Raw genomic sequence first — 21,638 nt, forward strand, 5'->3', positions numbered from 1 at the left:
AGATGGATTATTGGTCTGATCTGCCAAGTTAATGTTAATAAAACAATGAGATATAAAGGTAAAGGGACCCCTGACCATTAGGTCCAGTCGTGGCCGACTCTGGGGTTGTGGCGCTCATCTCGCTTTACTGGCCGAGGGAGCCGGCGTACAGCTTCCGGGTCATGTGGCCAGCATGACTAAGCCACTTCTGGCGAACCAGAGCAGCACACAGAAATGGCGTTTACCTTCCCGCCAGAGCGGTACCTATTTATCTACTTGCACTTTGACGTGCTTTCAAACTGCTAGGTTGGCAGGAGCTAGGACCGAGCAACGGGAGCTCACCCCGTCGTGGGGATTCGAACCGCCGACCTTCCGATCGGCAAGTCCTAGGCTCTGTGGTTTAACCACAGCGCCACCCGCATCCCATAGGGCGGTATATAAATCCAGTAAATAATAATAAATCTCAAGGGCTGCCACATGAAAGAGGCAACAAGCCTGTTTTCTCCTGCTCCGGAGGGCAGGACTCGAACCCATGGCCTCAAGTTGCAAGAAAGGAGATTCCGACTGAACATCAGGAAGAATTTTCTGGTGGCAAGAGCTGTTCCACCATGGAACAGACTCCCTCAGAAGGTGGTGGGACTCCCGCAGAGGTTGGGTGGCCATCTGTCATGGATGCTGAACATTAAATTTATTACAGTCAGAGACTAGCTTGAGAAACACAAATGGAACCACAATCCCAATAGCAAAACAAACATTTTAAACAATGTACAACAATGGATTTTAAGTTTAAAAGTGCAATAGGCATATAAACACATAAAAACTTTAAAATAGACTGCCTTAGAGAAATGACCCAAAGTCGCCCATGGATCCGGGTTTGGGAATTTTTTAGCAAACTAGATTGAATCGGGGGATGGTCTGCGCCTACAGATCTGTGCGCAGAATCTGGCGACAATCTGGGTCGTCTGGTGGTCTTTGCCTAACAGGAGAAGATCGAATTTTTGCTTTACCGGGAGGTCAGCAAGCCTCGCCAGCAGGGGGTCGATGGTTTCTCTATGTGCCTCATCATAAAAGGGACATCTAAAAAATATGTGTTCAGGGCTTCCTGTATTCCCCAATAGGTAAAGGTAAAGGGACCCCTGACCATTAGGTCCAGTCGTGGCCGACTCTGGGGTTGCAGCGCTCATCTCGCTTTATTGGCCGAGGGAGCCGGCATACAGCTTCCGGGTCATGTGGCCAGCATGACTAAGCCGCTTCTGGCGAACCAGAGCAGCGCACGGAAACGCCGTTTACCTTCCCGCCGGAGCGGTACCTATTTATCTACTTGCACTTTGACGTGCTTTCAAACTGCTAGGTTGGCAAGAACAGGGATCGAGCAATGGGAGCTCACCCTGTCATGAGGATTCGAACCGCCGAGCTTCTGATCGGCAAGTCCTAGGCTCTGTGGTTTAACCCACAGCGCCATCCGCGTCCCCATATCCCCCAATGGACAGGCGCAAATTCTCTGGTCATATGGGACTTTTGTAAAGGACCCTTCCAAGACCGGCGAGGGCAGAGCTGAGCTTCTGGCAAGTGTAAAAGCCCTTCTTGCATTTTTGGATACAAGAAAAAAAGAGATATGCTGCTGGTGCAGCTATATCTCTATCGGTTTCTACAATTTTGTAGTCGGGGCACCTTAAGCAGTCCTGTTGTCTCTCGGTGTCTATAATTATTTGCTTAACCGTTGCTTTTGCTTGGCCCAAGCCCAGACTTAGAAGGGCTTGAGGGGCAAAACGCAGTTTCTGAAGAGTGTTACAGTGGTACCTCGGGTTAAGTACTTAATTCGTTCCAGAGGTCTGTTCTTAACCTGAAGCACCACTTTAGCTAATGGGGCCTCCTGCTGCCGCCGTGCCACCGGAGCACGACTTCTGTTCTCATCCTGAAGCAAAGTTTTTAACCTGAAGCACTATTTCTGGGTTAGCAGAGTCTGTAACCTGAAGCGTATGTAACCTGAAGCGTATATAACCCAAGGTACCACTGTATATGGATGCTGAGATTCCTGCATTGCAGCTGGTTGGACTAGATGACCCTCGGCGCCCCTTCCTTCCAACGCTACAATTCTCTGCTTCCCTGCCCCAAGCCCTCCAGCGTTTATCTGCTGGGTTCTTGCATTATTCTCTCCTCCCCTCCTCCTCTTCCCCTTTCGGTCGCCACTTCCCCATTCCTGACACCGGCTAGCCCTGCCTGCTTGTCTCCAGCTCAGCTCCAGGCCATTTCCTGCTTCTCTTGATAAGATCCTCTCTCTCTGCAAAATCCCAGACTGGCTGGAGCTCACTGCAAAGGTCACAGCCTGGACAGGCCTGAAATCTGGCGAAGAATGCAGCCGGCCCCTCCGGGGAACTCCCCTTTAGGAACCGGGACTCCACATCTCTTTGCCTCCACGGGGTCTGGCGGTGCCAACCGGTGCCAACCGTCTGTTCTGTGATGGTATGACTTGGCGGCGCCCACCTGGGCCAGCCTTGCAAAGCGCCGTTCCCTGCCTCTCTTGCAATCCTGCGGCAGACGTGGGATTCCATAAACACCCTGCTTAAAAGCAGGTTCCAAGCACATCCTCCTGCTCTGTTGAACTGTAGTTTTAACCCTCACAGAGCTACAGTCCCCAGCACCCTTCGCAAACTACAGTTCCCGGGATTCTCTGAGGAACGCCACGTGTTTGGGGCAGAGGGCCTTCCCAGACTAAAACTGCATATAGTGGTACCTCGGGTTACATACGCTTCAGGTTTCAGACACTTCAGGTTACAGACTCCGCTAACCCAGAAATAGTACCTCAGATTAAGAACTTTACTTCAGGATGAGAACAGAAATCGCGCGGTGGTGCAGCGGCAGCAGGAGGCCCCACTAGCTAAAGTGGTACCTCAGGTTAAGAACAGTTTCAGGTTAAGAACGGACCTCCGGAACGAATTAAGTTCTTAACCTGAGATACCACTGTACACAACACATATTTATAGCGCACGCACAAGGCAAAACAAATTCTGGGAACTGTAGCGTGCTGGGAGCTGTAACTGTGAAGGGGTAAGCTACAGTTCCCAGGGTTCTTGGGTGACGGGATGTGATTTAACTGTATGGTGTGTGTACAAGGTTAAAACACACAGCTTTTCAAAGTATAAGGATAAGGAGGTTTGATACACGCAAAATGATAATGGCATTCTCTGTGAATGCATAAAGAGCATCAAATAATGCTACCGTAATTTACTAGGTAGCCAAGTACACAAGTTAGCCCGAGAGCTTGTGCTTTATTAAGGTGGCCAATTTGCTAAAAACTAGGTTTAAAAAAATGCAAGATGCATTTTAATTGTGACAAGGTCACCCCTTTGACCATGGGGGTGTGTGGTTGAGGACAGTGGGGGGGGGGAACTCACGGGTTTGTCGCCACCCATCCCCCAAATCTTTGGAGCTGCCTGCTCAAAGAGGATGGGGGCAGCCCCGGGCGCCAGTCAAATCTCGCTTATCTCCCTGGAAAATTGAAGGAGGAAGTGTAAGAGATAGCCAGCTCTGAGCCATCAGACTTGGACGCCCTCCGTCCTTAAAGGGGCAGCCTTTTTCCGCTGCTGAACAATTGCCAGATTTTTTTTCTTTCTCCTTTCCCCACTATGCTGCTATAGCAGGTGCCAGACCGATGGGAGTTTACTCTCGGCCTGTGTTCCACTGCTGCCCCCCATTCCTGAACTGGTGACTGGGAGCAGCTGCTGGGACCATATAAGACCAGTCCTGAAAGACCTACATTGGCTCCCAGTATGTTTCTGAGCAAAATTCAATGTGTTGGTGCTGACCTTTAAATCCCTAAACGGCCTCGGTCCTGTATACCTGAAGGAGCATCTCCAGCCCCATCGTTCAGCCCGGACACTGAGGTCCAGCTCTGGGTGTCTTCTGGCAGTTCCCTCCCTGCGAGAAGTGAAGTTAACAGGGAACCAGGCAGAGGGCCTTCTCAGTAGTGGTGCCCGCCCTGTGGATTGTCCAGATAAATGTCGAACAGATAAATACAGTGGTACCTCACGTTAAGAACTTAATTCGTTCTGGAGATCTGTTATTAACCTGAAACTGTTCTTAACCTGAAGCACCACTTTAGCTAATGGGGCCTCCCGCTGCTGCTGCACCGCGGCTGCACGATTTCTGTTCTCATCCTGAAGCAAAGTTCTTAACCTGAGGTAATATTTCTGGAGTCTGTAACCTGAAGCGTATGTAACCCCAGATACCACTGTAGCTAAAAGACTTTTAGGTCATCTGAAAGCAGCCATAGGGATGTTTTTAATGTTTGATATTTTTATTGTGTATTTAATATTTTGTTGCAAGCCGCACAGAGTGGCTGGGGCAACCCAGTCATATGGGCAATAATATAAATACCGTATTTTTCCCTCTATTACACGCAGATTTTTTCTCCTAAAAAGTAAGGGGAAATGTCTGTGCGTGTTATCGAGCGAATGTGTGGTCCCTGGAGCTGACAAGCGCGAGTGAAGGCAAAAATCAGGCAAATATCAAAACGTCCGGAGAAGGGAGGAAAGGAGGAAGTTGCTGCTTTCCTGCATTCTGCCTCAGGGTCTTACTGCCCACCCGCTTCTGTTTCCTTACTGTGTTTGCTCAAACGGAACAAAGAGCAGAGAAAACCCCTCCCCTCCAGGCAAGCCGAGCGTCCTTCTAAGTCCTCTCCGTGCGTCTGGGACTCGAAGGCAACGTGCAGGTTGGGGGGGGGCAGAGAGAGAGAGAGAGCTGGTTGGCTTGTGGGGGGGGGGGACTTTTGCCTTCCTTTCCTCCCTCCGGTAAAACCCCTCTCCTGCATTCTTAGCCAGCTGCTTCTCTGCACACCCCTCTCCTTGTCGCTTCTATGTTTTTCCTTCCCTCCCTACTTAAAACGTGGTTCCAATCACGGATCCACATGGATCCTCAGGATCTTTGCATTGAGTCACCCCAAATTCACCATCAGATCACATAGCAATGATCTGATGCAAAAACAGGGCTGCAATGGTGCAAAAACATGGTTACAAAGCACGGATCCACATGGATCCTCAGGATCTTTGCATTGGGTCACCCCAAATTCACCATCAGATCACATAGCATGTCCATGGCTACAGCCTGCACCAAAAAAATCACGCACCCACTGTTGCCTGGGGCTGCAATGGTACAAAAACGTGGTTACAAAGCATGGATCCACATGGATCCTCAGGATCTTTGCATTGGGTCACCCCAAATTCACCATCAGATCACATAGCATGTCCATGGCTACAGCCTGCACCAAAAAAATCACGCACCCACTGTTTCCTGGGGCTGCAATGGTGCAAAAACGTGGTTACAAAGCACGGATCCACATGGATCCTCAGGATCTTTGCATTGGGTCACCCCAAATTCACCATCAGATCACACAGCATGTCCATGGCTACAGCCTGCACCAAAAAAATCATGCACCCACTGTTGCCTGGGGCTGCAATGGTGCAAAAACGTGGTTACAAAGCACGGATCCACATGGATCCTCAGGATCTTTGCATTGGGTCACCCCAAATTCACCATCAGATCACACAGCATGTCCATGGCTACAGCCTGCACCAAAAAAATCATGCACCCACTGTTGCCTGGGGCTGCAATGGTGCAAAAACGTGGTTACAAAGCATGGATCCACATGGATCCTCAGGATCTTTGCATTGGGCTACCCCAAACTCACCGTCAAATCACATGTCTGTGGCCGCAGCATGAAGCACAAAAATGATACATCCACTGTTTCATTCAGAATTTTTTTTTCTTGTTTTCCTCCTCTAAAAACTATGTGCGTGTTATGGTCAGGTGCGTGTTATCGAGCGAAAAATACGGTAATATAACTACGATGGTGATGGTGATGCAATACAAGCTATAGCTTGAGCCCTTTTTGCAGCCCACACTGCCACGTGGCAGGCTTCTTCTTTGGCGATCACTTGTCTTCCATAAACACGGTTTTAACAATGAGTCAACAAAAGAGGTTTAAAGACTGTCTCAAGGCAAATCTAAAAAAAAAATAATGTAGTATAAACACCAACAACTGGGACACACTGGCCTGCGAGCGCTCCAGTTGGAGAACAGCCTTTACCAAAGGTGTCATGGGCTTTGAAGACACTCAAACTCAGGACGCAAGGGAGAAATGTGCTAAGAGGAAGGCACGCTTGGCAAATCCACACCGTGATCAACTCCCGCCAGGGAACCAATGTCCCCACTGTGGAAGGATGTGTGGGTCCAGAACTGGCCTCCACAGTCACTTACGAACTCACTCTTAAAACCGTGTTTATGGGAGACAATCTTACTCGGCTACGAGTGATGGCCAAAGAAGAACTACAAGGAATAATAATAATAATAATATTGTGTAGGCAGAAACTTTTCCTGCTTGTACACCCTGCTGGAATAAACACCGCTTGGGCAGGATTGTTTAATGCGCGTTGTGCCCCAAAAGTTAATTTAATAGGATATACCTTCTTTTCATCTTAAAAAGCAGAGACATCACCTTGCCAACAAAGGTCCGTATAGTTAAAGCTATGGTTTTCCCAGTAGTGATGTATGGAAGTGAGAGCTGGACCATAAAGAAGGCTGGTCGCCGAAGAATGGATGCTTTTGAATTACGGTGCTGGAGGAGACTCTTGAGAGTCCCATGGACTGCAAGAAGATCAAACCTCTCCATTCTGAAGGAAATCAGCCCTGAGTGCTCATTGGAAGGACAGGTCCTGAAGCTGAGGCTCCAATACTTTGGCCACCTCATGAGAAGAGAAGACTCCCTGGAAAAGACCCTGATGTTGGGAAAGATGGAGGGCACAAGGAGAAGGGGAGGACAGAGGACGAGATGGTTGGACAGTGTTCTCGAAGCTACCAGCATGAGTTTGCCCAAACTGGGGGAGGCAGTGGAAGACAGGAGTGCCTGGCGTGCTCTGGTCCAGGGGGTCACAAAGAGGCGGAGACTAAACGACTAAACAACAACAACCTCCCCCCCCCCCACCCGCGACATCCCAGGCACCGAGAAAACCTTCAGGTCAACGCTGGCAGCTGCAGGCTGCTGCCATTGGCATGACCCGCCCTGGCAGAGATCCCTCCAGACCAAGGTTTTTTTCCCCAAGCTCTCCCCCCACCCCCACCCCACTGACGCCCCGTTTCCTCCCCCTGCTTGCTGCCTCCCACGGAGAGAGAGAGAGAGAGAGAGAGAGAGAGAGAGAGAGAGAGAGAGAGAGAGAGAGAGAGAGCTGGACGGAGGAAGCCTGGGGAGGGAACAGCCCGCAAGAAAAGAGCTTGCCAGGAAGTCTGTGGGTTGAGCCGTCCTGGTCTCCTGGCGGGGTCTGCACCCAGTGGTGTGTCCAGCCGCTCTTTGCCTTCACAGTGAGTGTGTTCCGCCCTATCTCGCTTTTGGACAGGCGTCTCTAACTCGCCGGGCAGTTAGGGAACCTGCTTGCTGCTGCTGGGTACCGGGGCGGGTGCATTAACATGTTAGATGCCCGTCGCGCGTGCACTGTCGCTTGCGCGGGGCGCACGGGTGATAATTTGCTAACCAGGGCCGGATTTAGGTTTGATGAGGCCCTGAGCTACTGAAGGTAATGGGGCCTTTTATATGTCCAGCTGTCCTTTGTCAACAACAAATTGTCGCTGTTTTTTTCCTGTGTTGAATATATGCTACCTGGTAATTTATGGACCTAATAGGTATCTAAAGCCTTTGGCACATAAGAAAATATGTATTTTTTTCAAAGTAAATGTTGAACTGAAGCACAGTTAAGAAGAAGTATATTAATAGTGAAATACCATTAAGAAGAAGTATATTAAGTGAAATAATTATTAAGCTCTAACTTAAAATTATTTTTTATTCATCACAAACTTAATAATGCAAACACTTTGATTGGCATTTGGCAATCACGAAAGTTCCTTTTGAAACAGTTTACAAAGACTCATAATCTAGTCTCTAGAAACTTGCTATAACATGAAATAATAATTGTAGGTTTTCTTTTATTTGTTTCTATCTTATATTTTGGAAATGTACATCCAGGTGTTTTTTCCTTTAATTTTTTGGGGGGCCCCCAAGAGAGTGGGGCCCTAAGCTATATCTTGTTTAGCTTATAGGTAAATCCGGCACTGGTGGTAATGTGCTGACAAGGGCAGAGGTTGGTTTGGGAAGGAGCCCCCGCTGACCAGAGATTTAAAGGTCTGTGATGCCTCTATAAACAGGCATGGCTTCTCCCCCCAAAGAATCCCGGGAACTGTAGTTTGTTACGGGTGCTGAGAGTTGATAGGAGACCCCCTGTTCCTCTCCCGGAGCTACAATTCCCAGAATTCCCTAGGAAGAGGGATTGATAGTTAAACCGCTGTGGAAATCGTAGCTGGTGGGTGCTGGGAACTAGGGTTCTCTCTGCACTCTTAACAGTCATGGCTGCCCTAAAATAATATTGGGAGCTGTAATTTGTGGAGGGTGCTGGGGGTTTTTTGGAGACCCCCATCCCCTGCAGTCCCCTCTGAGAACCACAATTCCCAGAGCGGTTTAACAGTCAATCCCTCTTCTTCATTGGTACCTCTGGGAACTGTAGTTCTCTGTGAGGGAAACAGGAGTCTCCTAACAACTCTCAGCACCCTTAGCAAACTACAGTTCCCAGAATTCTTTGGGGGAAGCCATGGCTGTTTAAAGCAGTATTATCACAGTGTTTTAAATGTAGGTTGTGAATGTGGCCCCTGGTTGGGTCAGTGTGGTTGGTCCCCACCCTGTTTTTTATATACAATTTTTATTTATTTTCCACTCAACGTTATACATTCACATCGTCATTATCCACAATACCGCCCTGGCTCTTTAGAGCCTATCAACGACTCATGGCTTTCGAAATTAACCTTTATATCATTGCAAGTTACTGTATACGTTTTCCAATTCCAATTAGACTTATGACAGAACGTCTCAAAATTTAAATAAATATAGAAAGATAGAAAATTGCTCAGTGCAAGTCATCAGACAGCCCTGCTGGCGATGTTAATTGCTTACAATAATCTCGGAAATATTGTATAAATTTACTCCAATCCTTTTGGAATACTTGATCGTGCTGGTTTCAGATTTTTCCTGTCGGCTTCGCCAGTTCTGCAAAGTCCATCATCTTCATCTGCCGCTCTTCTTTCGTTGGTACTAGGGTTTCTTTTCCATTTTTGGGCTTAAAGAATTCTTGCCGCGGTTGTTACATACATAGGGTTTCTCTTCCGTTTGTGTGCCTCTGTTTGCACAAGTCCGTGTGGGTTAGAATGTGGCTGTAATGCACAATGGATGCCAATTGCTTTGTGCTGTTGCGCCGCTGGCTGGCTGCTGTTTGCAGGGAATCAGGAGAGCAGGCTCTGGGATTTTCAGCCGGGCTGCCTAGCTGTCTCCGACAGATGTGAAGGAAGCATTTGAGAGTCAGAGGAGGTCTCAGAAATCATCTAGTCCACCTCGCTGCTTGATAGCATTGCAGCTCCCCTGACAGATGACTCTCCAGCCTCTAGAGAAGGAGATCTCTTTCATCTCTCAAGGGGCAGACTTTTCGCCTGTTTGTGAATAGTTAAAAATTTCTGCCTTCTACTGAGTCAGACCACTGGCCCATGTAGCTCAATACTGGCAACACTGGCTGGCAGCAGCTCTTTCGGGCAGCAGAGTCTCTCCCAGCTCTAACTGAGCCTGGGACCTTCTGCACACACAGCAAATGCTCTGTCACTGAGTATTATTTTTATTATTATTATTATTATTATTATTATTATTATTATTATTATTATTATTATGTCACCCATCTGACCGGGTTGCCCCAGCCACTCTGGGCGGCTTCCAACAGAATATGCAGAAACACAACAAACCATCACATATTAAAAGCTTCCCTATTCAGTGGTACCTTGGTTCTCAAACTTAATCCGTTCTGAAAGTCCGTTCCAAAACCAAAGCGTTCCAAAACCATAAAATGAAAGCAATAATCAATGTACTGTAATATAAAATAAATAAGACAGTATTTTGGTGATAGTCATTGTTTGGATGGGGGGCTTTTATCCATTTCTGCAGTCACATAGTCAATCAATTGGTAGCTGAACTGGGTTCCACACAGTCAAAAACAAATTGACCAAAAAAGCCTCAAAAACAAAAACACAAAATAAATAGCAAAAACAAAAGCGCCATATGTAACCCGTTCCAGAAGTCCGTTTTGACTTCTGAAATGTTCGATAACCAAGACACAGCTTCTGATTGGTGCAGGCGCCCCAGAAACAATAGTCGCCAACTGTGTTGGATGTTCAGCTTCTGAAAAACGTTCGAAAACCAGAACACTTACTTCCGGGTTTTCGGTGTTTGGGAACCAAGGCATTTGAGAACCAAGGTAGCACTGTATATGTCAGGCTTCCTCAACCTCAGCCCTCCAGATGTTTTGTTACTACAATCCCCATCATCCCTGACCACTGGTCCTGCTAGCTAGGGATCATGGAAGTTGTAGGCCAAAAACATCTGGAGGGCCGAGGTTGAGGAAGCCTGGTATACGGAAACACAACAGACCATCACACATTGAAAGCTTCCCTATATAGCACTGCCTTCAGATGTTTTCAGAAGGTTATGCAATTATTTATCTCTTTGACATCTGAGTGGGAGGACGTTCACAGGGTGGGCGCCACTACCGAGGAGGCCCTCTGTCTGGTTCCCCCACCTCTTCCCCGCCAAAAAAAAAACCTCAGCAAAGATCATGATGCTCTGCCTGGTTGCTAAGCAACACCTCCACCACTTCTTGGTCAGGTGACTGCTACACTCACAGAATTAACCCTTAAATGACAAACTGAATGATCCTTGCACTTCCAACAGGCCACTTTACAGGGATGCGACTGAGGAGATGCTTTGAATGGGCACAAAAAAATAAATAAATGCTGGTTTTGTCGTTATGTCTCTATAAAGCCTCATGTTCCGGTCTCGGCGAGCCAGCTTGGCACAACGGCTTTGGAGGCACCGCTGCGTCACGCCCGGCCCCGACGACAGCCACGGGGCGTTGAAGCCGGCGGCTCTGGCCCTCTTCAAGAAGCTGAAGGAGAAGGAGCTGGAGCTGCTGCTGTGGGCAGTGGAGAGCAGGGGGGCGGGCGAGTCGGGCTGTGTCTGGGTGGAGTCGCGAGGCTCCAAGCCGGGCCTCCCCGCCTCGCTCCTCCTGTGCCGGCTCTTCCGCTGGCCCGACTTGCGCCACCCTCACGAACTCAAGCGCCTCGGCTTCTGCAAGAGCACCGGCGGAGAGGGCGGCGTCCACTGTTGCAACCCGCATCATCTCAGCCGGCTCGCCGTACCTGGTGAGGAACGCTGGAGGCAAATCAGGCGGTGTTTTGGAGCCTTTGACTCTCCAGGTGTTGTTGTTGTTTAGTCGTTTAGTCGTGTCCAACTCTTCGTGACCCCCTGGACCAGAGCACACCAGGCACTCCTGTCTTCCACTGCCTCCCGCAGTTTGGTCAAACTCATGCTGGTAGCTTCGAGAACACTGTCCCACCATCTCGTCCTCTGTCGTCCCCTTCTCCTTGTGCCCTCCATCTTTCCCAGCATCAGGGTCTTTTCCAGGGAGTCTTCTGTTCTCCTGAGGTGGCCAAAGTATTGGAGCCTCAGCTTCAGGATCTGTCCTTCCAGTGAGCACTCAGGGCTGATTTCCTTAAGAATGGAGAGCTTTGATCTTCTTGCAGTCCATGGGACTCCCAAGAGTCTCCTCCAGCACCAGAATTCAAAAGCATCAATTCTTCAGCGATCAGCCTTCTTTATGGTCCAGCTCTCACTTCCAGGCGTTGGCGGACTACAATTCCCATCAGCCCTTGTAAGCTTGGCCTATGGCCAGGGATGATGGGTGTTGTGGTCGGGCAAAAGCCAAAGGGCCACAGGTTTCTCCCAGCCCTCTCGTAGACACACGTCCCAACCAATCAGGGATCACAGACCAAATTCACATGCAGAGGTGGAAAGCAGGGATGGGGAGCCTGGGGCACACAGAATGGGATGGACTCCAACTCCCAGCAGCCCCCGGCCATGCTGGCTGCATCTGGTGGACCAGAACGCCCATCATCCTTGGCTATCGGGCATACTGGCTGGAGCTGATAGGAGTTGGGAGAGCCCAGAAAGTTCACGAGGGCCACAGGCTCCCCGTTCTATTTTCCCCAGTGGCCGAACCTGTTCTGCAAGGACCTCCAATGCAGCTGAGCACTAGAAGATTCAGGGCAGATAGAACAAAGTGCTCCTTCACGCAATGCACAGTTAAACTATGGAATTCCCTTAGCTAAATTGACATACAAACTGTGAGAGAAGGACAACTTTGACTTAAAGAAGGATGGGAACTCTTTACAAATTACTACTTAGAAAAACAACAAAACAAGTTGGACTCCTTGGCAGGTTTTGAATAAACATATACAAATTTATTGATTGATAACATGGTAGACAGATAGTGTAAGGATTCGTATAATTTTATAACATGCAGAGAATAATATGTGCTGAGAAATCAGAGAGAGGAGCTGAGGGAAGTCTCTGGGGGAGGGGAGGGAGGGTTTGAAGGGGGGTCAGGAAAAAGGGGAGAAAATAATGAATATGATATGTTTTGATATGCTGTTATGTTGAAATTGTTAATAAAAACATTTTTAAAAAACACCTATGGAACTCCCTCCCACTGGAGGCAGTGAGACAGCCACCGATTTGGATGGGTTTAAAAGAGGATAGCCTCTCTATGGCTAATACCCAGGACGTCTGTGTTCTCCTGCCACTGTCATTGCCTCTGAATAACAGTTGCTACGAATCACAGGAGGGGAGAATTGCTGTTGTATTCAGGCCCTGCTAGTGAGCTTCCCATGATGCATCTGGTCTGCTACTGTGAGAACAGGATGCTGGACTAGATGGGCCATCGGCAGGATACAGCAGGCTGCTGCTATTATTATTATTATTATTATTATTATTATTATTATTATTTACTACTTTTATCTTCCAACGATCTCAAAGTGGTGTACATAGTTTCTCCTCCTCCCCATTTCGTCCTCACAACAACCCTTTGAGGCTAAAAGATGGTGAATGGCCCAGGGTCCATAGCTGTCAACTTTTCCCTTTTCTTTCGAGGAATCGAGGAATCCTATTTGGAATAAGGGAATTTCCCTTAAAAAAAGGGAAACATTGACAGCCATGCCAGGGTCACAACCAGTGAGCTTCATGGCTGAGTGGGGATTTGAACCCTGTTCTCCCAGGTCCTTCAACCATTACACCACACTGGCTCTCAATATGTTCTAATGTTCTTCTGTATTCAACTCCCGCCATCCCTGTCCGTTATCCAGTCTTGGCTGGGGCTTATAGGATGCTGGACTTCCTTATGGCAGCAAAACGCAGGCCTCACCAACCCGCTGCCCCCTAACCCTCAAGATATGAGTCAGAGGATTTAAAAGTGGCTCATGCCTTCCCTTATTATTATTATTTTCTTTTCTAGAGACCCCCCTGCCCCCCTATGGCAAGATCTCTCCTTTCGCAACCCCTCTGAAGTGCGCCAACACATTGAACAACAACCGCAGAATATGGCAAGGTGAGAAATCGGGAGCCTCGGTAAGGAGGCGTGAGAGAGGGTCTGATCCTGCGCACGGCTGAATCTGTGTCCAGGCTGTCAGCAAGGGAAGAAATTTTCCCAGCAGGGATTGGAACCAGCTTCTGATCTGGTTTGTGGGCCGGTTACTCCCAGGTTGCTGAGACTCCCTGAAGGGATAGAACATCTGCTTTGCATCTGGTAGATTCCAGCTTCAATTCCAGGCATCTCTTCCGGGGGCGGCCATTCCAGAACAGGGGAACAGGGAAGCAGAGCTCTCCCCCCCCCATCTGCTCTGCCCTGACAGGCCAGCCCAGCTCTGCACCCATCTCTTCCAATGTGAAGAGGCCCAAAACCAGGACATAGTCTTCTGCGGCTGTAGTACTGTGCAAGTCTCATGACCCATGCAAGATTGCAGCCCTCCCAAAAGGGCTTTTTCTGGATACAGCGGCCCAAAAGTGCTTTGGGGGGGGGCAGCGAACTTGTGCAGCACCTCTAAACACACGCTTTGGGCTGCTGTGCCCCCCAAAGTGCAGCCCCAAATAATGCGAGATTGCGGCAGCCATTTCGGCCGCCTCTCACAAGAAAAATCTGAATGTCCCGTTTTCGTCAGGGCAGTCGGAGGGTATGTTCTCCTGTCTCCTCGGGGCATCAGGCTGCCTCAGAGGGAGAGTTACGAAGCAGAAGGTTTATTCCATCAGCTTTGCTGGAGGCCCAGCTCCACCAGGCACCACCTGCCCCTGAACTGTGCCCACGTTTGGTCGTTATAGGGCAACAGTTTTGAAATCAGTGCCTGAGTTTGGGTTTTCCTCTGCCCTCCCTGTCCCTCTTTCCTTGTGTGTTGTGGGTTTTTTTGTTTTTAAGATTGCAAGCCTGCAGCTAGGGACTGTCTTGCTTTGACTGTAAGTAAGTCGCTCCACCCTTTTTGGATGGGGAGTGGGGTGCAAATACTTAAAATTAATATATTTAGGTCCTTGACTTTATGCCCCATCGGTGGGCTTCTGAGAGGCATGTGAGAGACTGAGCTAGACGGGACTTTGCTCTGATCTAGGAGTGCACTTCTTATTTTTGGCCGTGTGTGGACTGAAACCTGCCTCTCTCAGCACCACCCTGAATGTTGTTGTTTAGTCGTTTAGTCGTGTCCGACTCTTCGTGACCCCCTGGACCAGAGCACGCCAGGCACTCCTGTCTTCCACTGCCTCCCACAGTTTGGTCAAACTCACGCTGGTAGCTTCGAGAACACCGTCCAACCATCTCGCCCTCTGTCGTCCCCTTCTCCTTGTGCCCTCCATCTTTCTCAACATCAGGGTCTTTTCCAGGGAGTCTTCTCTTCTCATGAGGTGGCCAAAGTATTGGAGCCTCAGCTTCAGGATCTGTCCTTCCAGTGAGCACTCAGGGCTGATTTCCTTCAGAATGGATAGGTTTGATCTTCTTGCAGTCCATGGGACTCTCAAGAGTCTCCTCCAGCACCATAATTCAAAAGCATCAATTCTTTGGCGATCAGCCTTCTTTATGGTCCAGCTTTCACTTCCATACATCACTACTGGGAAAACCACCCTGAATAGTGGCCCCCAACCCTGTTTGAAAACCCTCCTGCAGTTAGAGGTCCTGATCCTGGGGACGCCGATTATGCTGCCCTCTTACGAGGAGAATGAAAAGCAGGCAGGGAACGGCCCGGCCCAGAGGTCTTCCTGGATGCTTTGCAGAGCAGAAACTTTTCAAAAAGCGAGGGACGGACACTGACAGACGGCTGCCCCTGTTATTTCTGGTTCCCGGCGGCCAGGAGGAAGTTGCAGCCCGCAGAGACACAGACAATGTGCCCTGACGTACAATGCAGCCTGGGATCTGGCGCCCGGCCACGCCGCCACGTCTGAGCAAGCTCTCGGCGCCTGGGCTGGCTTTTCCTCTGTCCCAGCCAAAGATGTGGGACCCCAGCGAGAGACCGTGGGGCCTACGTGCCGCCTCTCAGCGCTCCCAGCCGGTCCCTGTGGGACTTCCCGCTCCCATTGTCCCAGGGCGCCTTTGTCTGAGCAGAAACCCAGGAGTCTCCTTGACCGGGAGGAACAGTCCATTCCTTATTTGTTTAATTCTATCAGTCCCTAGTTAAAAAAAAAACAACCACAACTTATTTTTTGCCTTTGGGGGCTGAGCCTTGCCGCAATGGGGCCAAAGCGCCATAACTCAGTGGTAGGATGTCTGCTATGGATGCAGAAGGTCACTAGCTCTACCTATTACTTTATCTTAGAAGATTCTAGTCCTCAATGATCTGGATAAATTATTATTGTTGTTGTTGTTTAGTCGTTTAGGAGCTCTTCGTGACCCCCTGGACCAGAGTACGCCAGGCACTCCTGTTTTCCACTGCCTCCTGCAGTTTGGGCAAACGCATGCTGGTAGTTTCGAGAACATTGTCCAACCATCTCGTCCTCTGTCGTCCCCTTCTCCTTGTGCCCTCCATCTTTCCCAGCATCAGGGTCTTTTCCAGGGAGCCTTCTCTTCTCATGAGGTGGCCAAAGTATTGGAGCCTCAGCTTCAGGATCTGTCCTTCCAGTAAGCACTCAGGGCTGATTTCCTTAAGAATGGAAATAAATAGCCTACTTAAATAGGAAGCTGCCTTATACATCAAGCTCAGTACTGTCTGCTAGGGTTTCCTGGTCATAGCCAGGATTCATCCATCGTAAACAGCATCCGGGTGGAAATCGTTTAAATGATGCGAAAATCTTGACCTAAGGCAACCCATCTCAGAAGTGTAGATTTTGGCAAATTCCTTAAAAATAGCTCAAAAACAACTTCTTTTTTTGAGGGGGGGGGGGAAAGCTCAACCACTTTGGGCAAAACTAAAAAAAACCTCAACAACTTTTGTGTCTGCATTTTCTATTTTATGGCAACACCAGTGGTTCTCAAGCTTTTTTTCTTTGGGCCGCACTTTCAGAATAAAAAATGCTCGCACCACACCGGATTTTTTCATTGATAAGAAATGCATTGGAAAAGAAAAATATACAACTCCTAGCGGTGCTTGATTTTTTAACAAAGAACACAACTACATTATAATATGACCACGGGGCATGTGGAAAGTATGAAACAATGCAGAACATGACTCATTCCCAGAATATAATATTGGTGGTCCTTGAATCTTCCCTTCCTATTTGCCATCCTCTCCTGCCACACCCTTTGAGAATCACTGGTCTGCACTGACCAGCAATGACTTCTCCAAGAGTTTTACACAGGGGACATTCGCAGCCCTACCTGGAAATGCCAGGAATCGAACTCAGAACCTTCCACTCACAAGCTGGATGTTCTACTGCAGAGCCACACAGCCTTTTCCCCTTCAAAGACTCCTCCAGTACAATACAATTCACTTTAAATCAGCACCATTATCTGTACCTTTGCATCTGTACATCTGCACATGAAAATCTCTGCCTCGTTTTTTTGTAGCACACAAGTGCCCGTCTTAACTTTGTGGTCTGCTCCTGCAGGGCTCTCCTTAAAAGTTCTCAGATGAATTTTGGAATAACGCGTTTTGCTGAGATCTCTTTGTTAACAAACAAAATCTTTCCATGTTTCCGCCTAGCTTTTTTTGAGGCTGTATGTGGGAACGGAACGGGATTTGGAAAGGAAAGAGCTTATTTCTCATCTCTTAACAGCAGCCCAGGGGCTCCATGGCTAATATCCTGGAAGACTTTTAATCTTGATCATCTGGATTGCTAGCATTTAAGGGTTTGGCAAATTGCCCTTCCTTAAAAAAGATTATCTCCTAAATGAAAAGTATCTAAAAGGCAGAGCTCGAATGACTCATTCATATGTTTAATCTTATTTCTTATGCAAATATTTTTATTTGTTTATTGCATTTATACACCAATTTTATCTTCCAAGAAGCTCAAAGTGGTCTACTGGGTTCTGCTCCTCACAACGACACTGTGAGGTAGGTTAGGTTAAGAGATGGTGACTGAACCAAGGTGAACTTCATGGCTGAGTTGGGATTTGAACCCTGCACTCCCAGGTCCTAGTCCAGGGGTCAGCAAACTTTTTCCGCAGGGGGCCAGTCCACTGTCCCTCACATCTTGTAGAGGGCCGGACTTTTAAAAAAAAAACACGAATTCCTATGCACACTGCGGATAAAAGCAATGACAAACCTAGACAGCATCTTAAAAAGCAGAGACATCACCTTGCCAGCAAAGGTCCGTATAGTTCAAGCTATGGTTTTCCCAGTAGTGATGTATGGAAGCGAGAGCTGGACCATAAAGAAGGCTGATCGCCAAAGAATCAATGCTTTTGAATTCTGGTGCTGGAGGAGACTCTTGAGAGTCCCATGGACTGCAAGAAGATCAAACCGATCCATTCTGAAGGAAATCAGCCCTGAGTGCTCACTGGAAGGACAGATCCTGAAGCTGAGGCTCCAAGACTTTGGCCACCTCATGAGAAGAGAAGGCTCCCTGGAAAAGACCCTGATGTTGGGAAAGATGGAGGGCACAAGGAGAAGGGGAGGACAGAGGATGAGATGGTTGGACAGTGTTCTCGAAGCTACCAGCATGAGTTTGCCCAAACTGCGGGAGGCAGTGGAAGACAGGCGTGCCTGGCGTGCTCTGGTCCAGGGGTCACGAAGAGTCGGACACGACTAAACGACTAAACAACAACAACAACATGCACACTGCGAGGGGGGCAAGTAGTCCTTATCTTCCCAGGGGCTGCCGCTGCCACCACCACAAAAACGCTTTCTGGCCCACAGGGGCACCAGGGTAGCGGCAGGGGTGGGAGGAAGAGGCCGAGTGGCAGCGGCTCTGTCAATCAAACGCTGTGCCTGGTTTACCTCAGCGCGGTGCAGGGTGGAGGAATTATAATATGCAGCTGATTTAGATACACTACTAAGGACCCACAGAGGGGAGTCCTAAGATTCGGAAGAACCTTGTTTGATTTCGAAATTTCAACGTGTTAAATGTGAGATTTGTTTTCTGAAAACCAATAAAAAATTTTAATAATAAAAATAAAAAGTTCTGAAGGGAATGCCTTTCTCTCCCCCCCCCCCGCAGACACCAGCCTCTCCCAGCGCTCCCTCAGAGACGGCCACTGGTGCAAACTGGCTTACTGGGAATACCGCCTTCGAGTGGGAAGGCTCTTCCCCGTCCATGACGACCACGTCAACATCTTCGCCGACATCCCGGCCGGCAGCGGTTTCTGCCTGGCCCAGCTGGGCTCCAGAAACCGTAGCCAAGCCGTCCAGCGAGCCCGGGCCAAGATTGGGCAAGGCCTGCTCCTGAGCCGCGAAGGCAGTGGCGTCTGGGCTTACAACCGCAGCGACCACCCCGTCTTCGTCTGCTCCCCAACCCTGGGTCCTCCTGGTGGCTCCGGGCCAGCTGTTCACAAGCTCCTTCCCGGCTACTCCCTCAAGGTGTTTGACTACGACCGCGCCGGCAACCTGGCCTGCTGGCAGGGCCACCACGACGGGCCCTACGATGCCCACAGCGTCCGGATCAGCTTCGGCAAAGGCTGGGGCCAGTGCTACTCTCGGCGGTTTATCACCTCTTGCCCATGCTGGTTGGAAGTTCTGCTGAACATCCCTAGATGAAGAGGGGGCCAAGGAGCCAGGAAAGGGGGCTGGTTTTGCAGGTGAGGGGAGGAACCCCCTCTCTGAGCCCTGGGGGAGTCCGGGAAAGATCTACGTATTATTTCCCAGCTTCCTCGCGCGGGGAGAGAGAGGATTCTGCGAGAGTCGGGTGGCTTTTGTAAGTTATCTGTTTCCTTATAAATATACGGGTTGAGAAGGTAGTGTCATATATATAAGTCGAGAAGGTAGCCTGAGGGCAAGCAAGTTAGACATAGTCACAAGGCAGAATTAGAGCAGGGCCCAACAAACTCAGGTTCACAGCAGAATTTTTCTTTTTTGTAGTTCACAAACCAGTTCAACCAGTTCAGCAGCTTCCTCCCTGGGAATTTTAGCACTTCTGCTAGTGCGGCTGCAGTTTTAAAGTTTCAGCATCCGTCTCCCTTACGGAAAAAAACTATAGTTCTCAGGGAGGGTTTTTTTGGTTTTTTAAAGCGAAACTGGTTTCAAACTGGATTTGTCGTGTACACGCAGCTGCCGCTTTGGGGATGGAGGGCAGCCACTCAAAGCGGTCTGCTGGGGCGGAAATGACACCATTCAGGTTTGTAAAAGCTTCACCCCGTGAAGCTGAACAGCAGTAAGTGCAGGTTGGAGAAGCAAAGGTGTGTTTTTTGCTGTCCATTTACAGCATCCACTCTAGGGAACGTTCCGCTGGCTTAGACGGCCTTAGAAAACGGGACTGGAGAGATTCCTGGAGGAGGATTGGCCCTTCGACGTCTCTTAAATGTGGTGGGTAAATGGAACCTCCAGTTACAGACGCAGTCTACCTCTCAATATCACGTGCTGGGGATCGGTAGCAAGGGGACCAACCCACAGCTTCCCACCTCGCTTGTAGGACACGGGTAGCCGATTTATACCAAATCAGTCCATTGGTCCATCTAGCCTGGTAGTATCTACACTGACTGGCAGTACCTCTCTGGGGTATCGGGAAGGATTCTCCTGCGACCTGGAGATAACCAGGAGCAAACCTGGGACCTGTCTGAATTCAAAGCAGAGTTTGCTCTACCACTGAGCTAAGGTCTTTTATGTAACAAAACCAAACCCTAAGATTCCAGTCCTCATGATTCTGAATAAACTGGTGGATTAAAGAGGAACAATGGGAGCTCCCTTAACGTGAGTCCAGCTCTTGACCCATCTAGCTCAATATTATCAGTATACCAATGGCAGCAGCACTCCAGGGTTTAAGACAGGGGGTCATTTGCAGCCAATTTGAAAATGCCAGAATTTGAACCCGGGACCTTTTGCATGCAGGGGAGATACCCTACCAGTTGTGGGCTCCCTTTTGAGGACAGGACGCCAGGCTGAGATAAAACCCTTTGGTCTGACGTATCAAGAGTTGTTGTGGAAAGAAGCAGGGAGGACAGCAAGTTGGAAAGCGAAAAAACAGCGAAGGAAATCTTGCTCATGTCCCGATCCTTTTTGATCTCTTAAGTAAGAGCCCAGCTTCGGCTGAGATATTTCTTTATTTTTGCCTCCTTTTCTCTTTTGCTATTAGTGCGCCACATTTATTTCTAGTGCGCTGCATAGAACACATAACTTGATATTTGTGCGGGGGGGGGGGACCAGGTGTGACCCCCCCATCTCTGTTTGAGCAGAGAGAGAGGGTTCAGATGGGATCCTGGAATGAGAAAGAAGGAGGAAGGGGTTTTTGTGAGGATGGGAAAGTGGGTCTCGAGGAGAGGGTCTAAGGAGAGAAGATAGATGAATAGATGGGAGGTTTGGCGGGGCAGAAGAAGGGGCTGGGAATGGATGGTGGTTGTGGGAGCTGGAGGAAGTTGTACTATAACAAAAGTAGGAGCCTGGTGATACCTTTCGTAGGTGTTGCGGGCCGAGCAATTTTATACCCAGTTTATTTATTTCATTGTCATTGCATAAAAATTTTATACCACTCGATTGTAAAAGGAAACCAGCAACCCTCGGAAGAGGTTTACAGCAAGAATAAAGCAAATAACGTGATCAATGCAGACTGTTTCAGAATCATAGAGTGGGGGGGTGGGTTCCAAGTCCATGCAATGCAGCTGTTCCATGCAGGAATCGAACCTGCAACTTTGGCATCATCAGCACCACGCTCTCAGCAACGGAGCTATCTACCAAGAGCAGCTCTTTACAACGTTCAAAGGAATAATTAAAACCAACGATAAACCGAAAACCAGATTAAAAGGTAAAGGTAAAGGGACCCCTAACCATTAGGTCCAGTCGTGGCTGACTCTGGGGTTGTGGCGCTCATCTCGCTTTACTGGACGAGGGAGCCGGCGTACAGCTTCCGGGTCATGTGGCCAGCATGACTAAGCCGCTTCTGGCGAACCAGAGCAGCGCACAGAAACGCCGTTTTCCTTCCTTTCCTATTTATCTACTTGCACTTTGACGTGCTTTCGAACTGCTCGGTTGGCAGGAGCAGGGACCGAGCAACGGGAGCTCACCCCGTCGTGGGGATTCGAACCGCCAACCTTCTGATCGGCAAGCCCTAGGCTCTGTGGTTTAACCCACAGCGCCACCCGCGTCCCATGAAACCAGATTAACCTTCTACAAATCTAGGCGGGCTTTCCTAACCG

The 21,638-nt window shown here is 49.0% G+C and overlaps 1 protein-coding gene across 1 annotated transcript; it reads left to right on the forward strand.

Moving 5' to 3' along the window:
* Positions 1–7,171: 7,171 nt before the first annotated feature.
* Positions 7,172–21,050, forward strand: LOC310751856 (mothers against decapentaplegic homolog 6-like). The gene is made up of 4 exons (XM_083591593.1): positions 7,172–7,332; positions 10,874–11,253; positions 13,401–13,493; positions 18,515–21,050. Exons 2-4 carry the CDS (start codon positions 10,878–10,880, stop codon positions 19,048–19,050), a joined length of 1,005 nt encoding a protein of 334 aa, XP_083447719.1. The 5' UTR covers positions 7,172–7,332; positions 10,874–10,877; the 3' UTR covers positions 19,051–21,050.
* Positions 21,051–21,638: the final 588 nt, after the last annotated feature.

Source organism: Podarcis filfolensis, assembly GCF_964270895.1.
Source record: "Podarcis filfolensis genome assembly, chromosome: 16".
Classification (NCBI taxonomy): Eukaryota; Metazoa; Chordata; class Lepidosauria; order Squamata; family Lacertidae; genus Podarcis; species Podarcis filfolensis.